The 12,092-nt window shown below is 42.9% G+C and overlaps 1 protein-coding gene across 1 annotated transcript; it reads left to right on the top strand.

The window, feature by feature from the left end:
- Window positions 1-357: 357 nt before the first annotated feature.
- On the top strand, window positions 358-8,560 carry LOC310789073 (uncharacterized protein; the record flags this gene model as incomplete). Its single annotated transcript, XM_083650671.1, has 6 exons — window positions 358-413; window positions 2,356-2,377; window positions 3,129-3,167; window positions 3,315-3,388; window positions 6,366-6,465; window positions 6,671-8,560. 6 exons carry the CDS (start codon window positions 358-360, stop codon window positions 8,558-8,560), a joined length of 2,181 nt encoding a protein of 726 aa, XP_083506797.1.
- Between the last annotated feature and the right edge of the window lie 3,532 nt (window positions 8,561-12,092).

A 12,092-nucleotide genomic window follows, 5' to 3' on the forward strand; every position in this document is an offset into this window, starting at 1 on the left:
CTTGTCGTCGTCGTCGTCCTCCCCCCCCCCAAGGACAATGTAATGTTTGATTCAGCACACATTCACTCCCCTGATGGGAAGATCGAAGGCCTGCTAATCCTGTATTCCATGTTCACTACATGAGCTAATTTCTTCTGTCCAGATGCTATCCGCTCACATCATGCTGTTTCTTTCAAAGCACAGTGCAGTCAGTCAGTCAGCACTGGATCATGGATGTAGTTCGCTTTCTTTTTTCTTTTCTTTATTTCCGCTGATAACAATTGGTTTAATCAAACGTGTTTTGTTTCTCTGATACCTAACCTACGGTAGTAGCAGTGGGAAAAATGCATAAAACAGACATTTGGTATGATTCCGAACATGATCAACGTAGTCTTGGTTTTCAAGAGAATCCAGACCAAAGGCCATAACGATCAGTAAAATAATAGTGAAACTATAATTACCGTAAATTCCGGACTATAAGCCGTGGCTTTTTTCCCGTTTTTTGGCCTTTTTTGGCCCCTGCGGCTTATATAACGGTGCGGCTTATCTATGGATTTTTTCAAAAAAAAAAAAAAAAAAAATCTCTCTTTTTTAGCACTCTTTCTAACTATAAATCCACTTCTGTTTTAATTTCCTCTCTTGCCCTCTTTTAACAACATAACATAACATAACATAACACAACACAGGTGGTGTTGTGTTATGTTGTTTTGTTGAAATGTTAATAAATGGGAGCTTCCTCAAACAGCCATCTCTTTCCCGACAATCCCCTCTGTGCATGAACCCTTACATATGGTAATTAAACATTAAAACACAATAAAAAAAAATAAAAAAAAATACCATTAAAACACCCGCGGCTTATAGTCCGGTGCGGCTTATATATGTAAAAAACAGTCAACTTTGCAGGTGCGGCTTATACTCCGGTGCGGCTTATAGTGCGGAATTTACGGTAGTATCTTATGTACACTAAAATGCTGATAAGGATAGATCAGTTTTACCCTTCTCATAAAGTACATGCATACATACACCACTAACTTAATTGATTACTGCCATAAGGGTAACTTATTGGTGGTAGATTATTCATGACAGCAAGGCAAACGTATTGTGTGATTGCTGATCGATAGCACATTTCATAAACATTGGCAATTGAAAGTGTTTTACATAAATGAAAGAAATATAGACGCAAGTAAAAAAAAAAGTAAAATAATAACCATTGTATTCATATTGTATTATATATGCGATGTGATGTTGCGCAAATTATTTGGCGTGGCTTACACCAAATGCACCATTTACTCTCATTGAGTAGTACCGAAGTGATGGGTGAAGATGGCTGAAGAGTTCTTGAGCGGTCAAGTTGACCTCACATTATTGTTGTAGAACATCTCCTTATCACCCACATACATACCCCCCCTCCCCTCCATGTCCCCTCTTGTGCAAACCTTTTCTGAGGCAGCTAGCTGGCCATTTGTCTTGGTGTTTCCTAGAAGCTGCAGTAGCCTGCAGCCAAGCCGGTAGGGTAGGTCATCCATCAGATCACACTGCTATCGCCCCCTCAGCCTGGGAGGTATGGCCATGCGGGTCTGCCCTGTCCCTGCTCCCTGCCCATAATAACAGATTACAGCTCCCCCGGAGGAAGCTCACATCATTGCTTGGCCATATATCTGAGCGTGTGAGAGTCGTCATTATTTATGGGCTCAGACAGGTTACAGTTGTTCGCTTGTGAACCTGGAGCTTTTGGCCAGGCTACTCCATTACCTCCTGTTTCTCATTGTCTTGCACTGAAGGTTCGTGTTTTCAAGAGCTCCTCTCAGTTTGTAGTTTTTCGTTTAGTTCAGGATTTACATACCACAATTTAACTGAAAAAATAGCGTTGCTCTCTATTCAAATAAAATGGCATCTCATGCTGTGATAACCGAAGACAAAGACAGGCAGCTTTTTATTAACAGTTTCTCTGAGTCAGTTATTTCTCCCTGAATCGCCATGGCCCTTTTCATATCTGATAGGAGATGGCTCTAGATACAGAATCTCTGTATAAACATTGACTTTTTTCATATTCCTATCTTCCTAACCTCTTTGCATTTATTATTTTTATGGTTTTATTTTTTCTGTTGGGATGCGATAACAGAAAAAGAAACCGCCCACACCAAAGTGATAACAGTGTGGCCTTAGGCACTCTTCTTTTTTTTTTGAATGAATATCTGCAACTCTGTAAGTTGACACGTGAAAATGCACAGTAAGTAAAACTGAAATATCCTCACTGGTCAGCAAAATAGATGCTGTAGTGCTGTAGACTTAACATTGTATTTATCTAAAAGCACTTGAAAAGTTGCTGCCAATCTATATTCATTATTTTGTCTCTTTTATTTCCGCGGCACATAGGAGGCGAGGCTACGGCAGACCGGTAAGCATTCTTCTTCTTATGATGTGTTTTCTGATTCATTGTTGTGCCAAGACATTTTGTGTTCTCTCAAAGAAGCTTGACGCAGCTTTATACCCTATTATTCTTATCTACAACTCACTTGATGGAAAACACTGAATGAGATGATGATGAGATCTCAGAGATACTGCCTCTGACACTGACATTCCAGTTTAGATTTGATTTTTGAAAGTGGCTGACTGACCATTGTATTCTCAAATCTCGCTGTCGAGTGACAAATAAGCATTTCTGGGTGAGTTTGTGAGGTGGAAAAGAAAATCATCGTCAACAAAGATGAAGTGACGTTTGACATTCCAACCCGTTTTTCAATTGTGACCTTCAAATAACCTGGGAACTGTCATCATCAGAAGTACAGTATGCAGCATGGCGTTTTAGTTTGTATGCAGACTCACAAAGCTAACGTTTTCTTTCGTCATCGTTGGTTGGTTTTTGCTTCTCATTAAAAAGGCTTAGCTTCCTCATCTTTTGGTCTTCCCCTCTTTTTTCCTTGCTTTGGATCCATCCATATTTCCATTCATCATTTCATCTGGCATTCCATCTTGTATTTATTCCCCGGAGCAGATAATATGTCTCTGACAAATAAGCATGGAAGAGCCCTGCTTTCTTCTGCCTTTAAATCTTGAATATAAAGAGTGAGCTCTGCCTTCTGTCTTTGTCTCTGCTGACCATCCCTTCCTTCATCACCTTTCCCCTCTTCTCTACTCATCTTTGGCAGCAACAGCAACTGCTGAGGCCATCTCTTCTGAGACCAGAGGTAGAAACACTACTGCTTTTCTTAATTGGCAGGGATGTAGCCATTCTGCTGTATACTCACGCTGTACGCTGCTGCTGCTGCTTCTCTGCTGCTCTCTTTCAATAAAGATCACTGAGATATTTCTCTCTCTGCCCCTCTGAAACGCAGGAACTCTCCATGGAGTCAGGCATCGACCCGGGCCAGGACTACTACGCCCAGGACTACTATGGTTACGACCAGGGGTGAGCCCGCAGTCCACTGACCCTCTTCTCTCTCATCAGTGTCACTCTAATCGATTCATTCCATCGATTCATTTAAAGTAAAAAAGATTACATCATTAAGAGTTATTTATTACCGACATTTCCTTTTAGCTCCCATACTGAGTCCTTGGGAATGGGGAGCATTTCAAGAAGCTGAGAACAAAATGATGAGCATAACTTACAATGCTTCCCCCTCATCAGTACACGCCATCACTGACTAGCCACCCTCTCCACTCCCACTAAATGAGATCAAGTATGTTGCCTTGAGCCAGCCACCTGAGAGCGATGCGCTGTTTCCCTCTGGTCAAACGGATGGAGGATGTTTTGGCGCGTGTGCTACGTTGCCCATATGGTCCAAAGGAGGAAAAGCTGGAACGCAAATCTGCAACAGCTGCTGAGAAATTGTTATTCATTAAACGCTACTGCTGTATGCCAGGTGACTACCTCCACTGGAGAAGTATGCTGTGAGTTGATCAAAATCGGGGACCGACCCTTTGGGCCGTACAGGCTCAAAGCACTTAAAAGAAAAAGTGACAAACTTTCAAAAGTGGCCACGTTGAAATTAATTGTTCCACTTGCCTCTTCGGTTACTCAGCGACTTATGTTCTCGTCATCTCAGCTCATTCTAATTAGCTTAAACTGTGCCCGCGTCACACTGCCCCCCTCCATTTGCATCAAGCTGTAATTACAGTTTGAAGGTCTGTCACAAAGTTCATTGTAAAAACCTGCTCCTGCTGCTGAGTGTGCTATCACTCTGCCCTGGCCCCCGTCTTTGATCCGTTTCTATTTAAATAGTGGTGCCCAACTTAACAGCAGTTAAGCTCTTAATCCAGCAATCGCTGCCCCTTGTGGTCCTCCAAGCCACCCGCACATGTTCACAAGGTGCCGGTGAGGCAAATTTCTCTTTGCTTCAGGCTCCTCGCTGATTTAATATGATGCAGTAAGCAGAATATTTGAGTGTAACAGGAGCACACACCGACATTGGCCCGCTACTATCTCAGGTCAGACCCTAATGCTAGCCTGATGCTAGCCTAGCCCCACGTTGCACCTCATTTACAATACCTCCCAGCTACTGCAGCTCGTAACAATGCTCCCTCAAACTAATAATCCATCACATTTCCATATAAATACATTGTGCTGCTTTCTCTCACTGATTGATATAAAACTATTGTGATTAAATTCATAGCCAGTTCATGAAAGCTTTTTCAAGGGCGTCGTTTTGATATGGTACTCGCCATACCTTGGCTTCTAGTCAAATTTGAGAGAGAGAAAGAGAGGGGGGAGGGAGAGAGAAATAGAGAGAGGGGGGAGGGAGAGAGAGATGCACTAGTCTACGGCTCTAGATGGCATTAACAAGTGAGTTTTTCCCTGCTGTCCGATGGTGAAAACCTGTCCAGAGATAAGCCTGAAGTGTGCATAGGCTATGTAAGCTGTGACATTTATGTTGTGAATAATTCTGCCTGAACAGATCTTCTTACTTACATACAATTATGTTGTTTGTTTAGCATAACTAAATTGCAGACGGTATTCCTAGCTCAATTGACTGACTTTGTACAGTAGTAGATGAGGTACCTTATTACCCAGGGGCGGCTGGTGCATTCTTGCCCACAGGGGGCTCCAACAACAAGGGATTCTCTGACAGGAATAATTTCCATAGTGTACCACCAATGCATACCCGTTTACAGAGGTTACATGTCCTCACACCTACTACTACTACTACTGCTACTACATTGTTTTTACTGCTGTAGTGTGTTGGTCATGTTTCACAAAAAGTAGGCTATTAATGTAGCCTAACAGCTTTGTGGTCAATTCTTAATGTAGGCTAAACAGTCATTCTATTTTTAGAGGTTAGAGTGTTCAATTTACACCATTACTTTTTATGCACAGCCTGTGAGCTCTTGTAGTGCTTATCACAAAAAAAGTAACACTATATAATTATGATTAACTGGAATAAAAAAAATAGGTGTACTGCTTACATGTCATAATAAGTGAATTGTATAGAAAGAACTCACCAAAATTGACTATTGGACAATTGATTTCACACAAAGACCAGGGCGGCTGTAGCTCAGGAGGTAGAGCGGGTCGTCCACTAATCGCTTTGGATAAAAGAGGTCGGTGATTCGATTCCCGGCTCCTCCAGTCTGCATGTCGAAGTGTCCTTGGGCAAGATACTGAACCCCAAATTGCTCCCGTTGGTGTGCCAGCACCTGCGTGGTAACCTGCCGCCATCGGTGTGTGAATGGGTGAATGTACCTACTGACTGTAAATCGCTTTGGATAAAAGCGCTACATAAATGCAGGCCATTTACCAGTTACAAAGAATTCCACAAAGCCCCCCCCCCACCCCACTGCGTCCCTTGCTTTTGTTGAAATTATGCTTTGAAATGACTAGCTTTTATATTTGACATTTTAAATTCTCAAGTGAAGGGCAAATCTTTCCTGGGAACAATCCTTTGGCACACAGGAAGTGATGCGTTTTACATCTCCGGCAACAGCAACAGCAGTTTGTTTGGAAATGAATAGAAGAAAAAACTCTGTAGAAATCTAACCTAATGAAACTCTGTCTTCATCAACAGAAAATCCAGGGGGGGAAAAGGCACAGATAACAGTAAAATAAATATAGTTGCAAGCAACCACTATAGGGGTCACGGTGCCATAATCATAACCTTTAAATATTGGAACGATGTTGCAGTACATGTACATGCCACACCTACATTACATTGTACTAGTACATAGCCCTAGTTAGAGAGCATGTGTACAAAATTCCATGCATTTTCAAGAACCAGATTAAAAAGAGTTACAGTTGGTATAATATAACTTTGACATTTTAATGATTATGATCATGAAATTCATATTGAAAGTAAGACCATTTGAAATGTTTCTCTATAGGAAATGTAATGTTGCTTTATAGCGTATTTTATGTGGACTATTCTCAAAGATATATATTTTTTGTCTCACAGGTATGACATTCCTCAGTATGGCAGTCGTAGGAGGTTGATCGCCCCCATGTATGACGAATATGGAGAGGTGATTGAGGATGACGGCTATTACTACGGCGAGGTATTATGCATCCTTAAATGTGAACGTCATACATACATTGATGATAATGTGAATAATGTCAATTAATGATATAACAGGTTGAAAGTCAAGTGTGTTATTATAATGGCAATTTCAATGTCCTATGTGGTAGCATGATAGAATGTATCATTTGGCTATTGATGTGTCTTCACTGAAAAGATGGCTGAATTAAATGTGACTGTCTTAGGACCGACCCAGAGGCAGAGGCAGGGGTCGTGGAAGAGGTAGAGGTCCACCCAAGAGGGTAGGATTTAGAGACGTGCCTCCAGAGGATGAAATCGAACAAGCTGAGCCAGCAGAGGTGGTTGAGCAATCCAAGGCTGCCAAGAAGCTGAAGTCTGTCATGAAACTCAGCAAACTACTGGCAAGGAAGGGAGCAGCCCAGCCGCCTGATGCTGCTCCTCCTGCCAAATCTCCATGGAAGAAAGCCAAGATGTTCAAGATGTTTGGTGTAGGGAAGAAGGACAAGGATTATGCCAAACTGAAGTCAATCGAGAGCAAGTCTGATGCTCGCAGCAAGCTCGGCAAAGTTCTGAAGAAAATCAACATCAGCAACAAGTTGAAGAGACAAGCTAGTATGAGTCAGGTGTCTGCTGCAGGCAGTGAGAAGGATGCAGCCACTGATGATGAAGAGAGATCTAAAGTGTCTATTAGTGTGACTGAAAGTGAGCCAGAAGCAAGTAGCAGCAGTAAGGAGAAAGGCTCTGATGAGGAATCCTCAGAGAAAGGCAGTGTTGATCATCTAAAAGTCGATTTAGACCGGGAGGATGCCGCCGAAAGCACTGTGGACTCAGACGAAGAGCCCGATGCAGACCTATCTGATGCGGAAAGCAAGTCTAGCAAGTCTGAAGCTGAAGAAACTGAGAAGGGATCCAGCGCTGAGGCAGATTCTGGGACTGAAAAAGAATCAGAGTCAGAGAAAGAGTCAGGCACAGAGAAAGAGTCGGGAAGCGAGAAGGAATCAGAATCTGAAAAATCAACAGAGTCAGGAACAGGCACAGCGACAGAGAAAGACTCTGATGAAGAGTCTGCAGAGGAATCCAAAGAAAGTGCGTCTTCTGCTCGCTCCTCCGTGAGATCATCTGCCACTGCGGCCAGTAAGTCCAGTGCCTCAAGTGCCAGTGGTAGCGGTAGCGGCAGTGGTAAAGGTAGCGGCAGTGGTAGCGGAAGTGGTAGCGGCAGTGGTAGCGCTAGTGGTAAAGGTAGCGGCAGCGGCAGTGGCAGTGGTAGTGGCAGTGGTAGCGATAGTGGTAGCGGCAGTGATAGCGGAAGTGGTAAAGCTAGCAGCAGTGGTAAAGGTAGCGGCAGTGGTAAAGGTAGCGGCAGTGGTAGTGGAAGTGATAGCGGTAGTGGTAAAGGTAGTGGTAGCGGTAGCGGCAGTGGTAGCGGAGGTAGTAAAGCTAGCGGCAGTGGTAAAGGTAGCGGCAGTGGTAGCGCTAGTGGCAGTGGCAGTGGTAGCGGAGGTGAGAGTGCAAGTGAGAGTCGCAGTGGTGCCTCTGCATCTGGCTCAAGTGTGAAGTCATCAAAGAGTGCCAGATCATCAGCAAGTGAAGAAAGCACAAAGAAGACCAGTGAGGAAGCCAGTGATGCTGAATCAGGCACAGGGACAGGCAGTGAGGATGAATCAGGGACAGGGACAAAAAGTGAGTCCGGCAAACCATCTGCGTCAGAGGCAAGTGGTTCAGAGGATGCAGGGTCTTCCAAGAGTTCTGGGGGCAGCAAGAAGAGTTCTGCTGTCTCCACCGGTGGCAGTATCCGCTCCCGGAAGTCCAGCCAGAGCGGCGGGTCTGAGGGCACCATTGCAGAGGAGAGTGAAGAGAAGGAGTCAGATGAGGAAGGATCTGGGACTGCTGATGAGAGCAAAGAGTCAGCCAGCGATGTCAGTGATGAAGCACCATCCAGCCCTGAGCCCTCTGCCCAAACAGATCGCCCATACAGCTCAGACGTCAGAAGCATGAGTGGCATCTCTGAAGAGACATACGGAGGACTGTCCCCTATCACTGAAGTGGATGAGGATGCCATCTCTGAGTCATCCAGTGGTTCTGAGTCAGAATCCGGGTCGGGAACTGCCTTCTAAAGAGATATTTGGTCGGCTGGGAAGTAAGACTGAATAAAATCAATTACCCTTGCATGGGAGTGAAGAGAACATTGCATTCCTCTACAGAGTGTTTCACATGTACAGCCTTTCTCTTTTCCCCTTAGCAAGGAAACACCTTGGTGGTTCCTCCTGCTGTAGAATCTGATAGTGTTGCTGTCTTTCTCCTACCTTTGACTTTTCAAATTCTTTTGGATTGTTGTTTTTGCTCTCGTTCGTACATTTACACAACATTATGCTCTTGTTTGTGCTGTCAGTGAGATTCTGCATGTCACAATGCTATCCTGCAGTGTCTTCGGCCGGAGATATACTTGCTTTTTAACGACGTGTTTGCCTGCGTATCCTCCGTCCGTTTAGGGCGTTGATTGTGCACGTCCTCAGAAATTAATGCTCCAAATGGACACAAGATACGTGAGGCGGCATCACGCGTAGGCAAACGCATACAGTAGTTAAAAGCAAGTATATCTCTAGCTTCTATTTGCATTTTCTTAGTTGATCCTCTGGGAAAGTTGCACAGGAATTGCTAATTGTATTTTGATATCGACCCATTCTCTGTTCTCTTTAGCCCGGGAGAAAGAAGCGGATTAAGCTGGTGGTAGATCGAGAGTATGAGACCAGCTCCACAGGAGAGGAGAGCACTACAGAGACCCAGCGGAGCCGACTCTCCAACGTCAACAGCCACAGTAACATCAACGGGAACATCTACATCTCCCAGAATGGCAGTATTGTTCGGACCAGGCGGCTGCCCCACCCCAACAACCTGAAGGTGGGCTCTCCATGCCGGCTGGGCAAGCAGTTTAAAAAACTAGACAAGCTGGGTGTGACTCATGAAGAACCACCCCCCATTAACAGCATTGGGCTGGGTGTGACTCATGAAGAACCACCCCCCATTAACAGCATTGGGCTGGGTGTGACTCATGAAGAACCACTCCCCATTAACAGCATTGGGGGGACGGGGAACGAGACAGGAAATGGTACAGGCTCACGCGTTTCCTCTAATGTGGACATCAACCTCAACACCCGACCCTCCTGTGGCTCACTGGGATCCAGCATCACAGTTCTTAAAAGTTTCGGGTCCAAAACCAATATTGCCAAGGCCCTGATTGACAGAACCAGCAGTGGCTCGTCACGTGTCACTGACGAGCAAGAGACTTCTGCGGACAACCACAAGGATGGTAGGGAGACACTGGAGTCCCATAGTGACCACACATTATCAGACGAGGAGGAGCTATGGATGGGACCCTGGAACAGCTTGCACATACCAATGACAAAACTCTGACTGGCCATGGAGGAGATTAGTTTTCATAACTTTTTTTTTTCATTTTTCATTTTATATGTCTGCCATGCTTTTTGTTTTTGTGGAGGAAATAAACATAAAAATGGATTGTGTGTCTCAGCTGGATAAGCACCAATCACTGTCCAAGACAGATGACTGCACTTCTGCTCAAATTTTGTTATTTCTTGCGAATGGTTCAATGAGACGTGATATGTTGAAAGTTTCTGCTATCAAGCGTTTATCACAGACAGGGCTACTACAGATGGAGACATAGAGCTGCAAGGCAATGAGTGCCTCAAAGAAATGTGAAATTTTATGAGAACTGTGCTTGACCGCTCTCATTCAGTGATTTCATGTTGTTGTTTTTATCTATTGTCTTTTTCCCCCCCGTCACAGTTTCTGAAACACAGATCACATAGAGATTATCGTTCATTTGGATGTGGAAGCAAAATGTTTCTTTTGTTACAGATATTTACAGAGAAATCATGGTGAACATATGATGAAATTGTGATTATATATATGATGCCGTGAAAAGCTTATTTTGCTAACAGCGTTTTATTTGCATAATGGAGATTGTCATTGATTATTTTATGTTGTGATCACTTGACAATGATTTTGAAAATTTATCTGAAAATATATGAAATTATTTTTGTCTATTTTGTATCTAACAGAGAGGATGGAAATTATAACATTATGACATTAAAGACATAATACATACATGTCTGTCAGAACTGTATTTCGACAATGAAATGACATTGAAATATCATTTTCACAGTGTTTTATATAGACATTTGTAACTACAGAATGTGGTATTTTCAACCCCTTTACAGATTCACTCTGTTCTTGGTCTTTTAATAATTGACACATCAGGTCCCATACTTTGGGAAAAAGACTACCAAATAATGTATCAGACTCAACAATAAAGTTCTAACCTATTTTGCCGTGTATTGTGAAGCATCATAATTGCAGGCATTGACTATCTCAATCCTGTCGCAACATCCCACCACTTAACCTTGAGGTCGCCTTCTACTTTTGCAACAAGGAGAATTTTAATAGTAGCCCGTTTTGAAAAGTTGAAGGATGTGAAGTTTAATTGTAGTCTAATATATAATTGAGTCCTTGACCGTTTATAATAGAGATAAGGTTAGAATATTGTGCAGCACTAGGACTCAGTAAGCTCATTGTTGGAGCCAATATGGGTGCTTTTTGATTTGGGTTTTTACTTGGGTGTTATTATTATACCACACCACTAGAGGGCAGTAAGATATTGGTGATGGGTTACATCACACACAATCAGGTAACAAATACGCACAGGTGTGTAGGGTCAGTGTGTTTGGAATGCAGAGATGAAATGGTTCTTACCGCAATCACTGGGTGATAGAACAGAATTAACCGAATTAAATGGCACAAAAATATAGAATTAACAATGCACAAATACTAACACTTCGAGAAACTACATTCGGAGACAACAAGACGGAGGAAGCAAGTGACAATAACAACTAAAGGTATGCGCGTCAAGGACACATTTTAGCGTTTCATTCACCACCGTGGCTTTTTGGCAAAGGGCTAATTAGTCACTACAAAAAGTAAGAACCAGTCTCAAGAGGACAACGTAATGTTTGATTGTTTTTTGTTTACGTTGAGGACATCATTGGATTGTTTTTTGTTAAATACGTTGAGGACATCGTGGGATTGATTCAGATGGGACAATTTCACTGGAGATCATCAGTGCATGGATGAAAGCAGAGAGAAGACATTCATACCGGTGGGTGTATCTTTTCCATAACGCTACCCATAGTAGGAAGGAACAGTATTGGGCTGTGTTGTAAGATTGAAATGATGGGATGCGATAATATAAACTGATGATAACGTTTGATTGGCGAGTCGGTGCAGGCTTTTGTTTTTGCATTTTAAATGCTTAATTTTGCATGGAGGAATCCCAATTTCTAATAAAAAAATGACTGACAAAAACAATGGACTCCCTAATATCAGCGAGGCATCGGAGCCAGTCCAGGACTCTGATGTTAAAGAAAAAAGGGTAACTAAACTGACTCCTAAGGGTTTGGAAATGTTTGTTGAAGATGTTCAAAGAAAGAGAAAAGCAAGCTTAAATAAAGCAAAACAAGTGAGAAAACAAATCGAGACTCTTATGCAAACAAATGACAAAGTGTCTGAAATACAAAGGAATTTGAAACATTTTATGACACTTTGCGATGATGCTGTTGAAAAACACAATAA

This window comes from Poromitra crassiceps (assembly GCF_964638095.1).
Source record: "Poromitra crassiceps genome assembly, chromosome: 14".
Lineage (NCBI taxonomy): Eukaryota > Metazoa > Chordata > Actinopteri > Beryciformes > Melamphaidae > Poromitra > Poromitra crassiceps.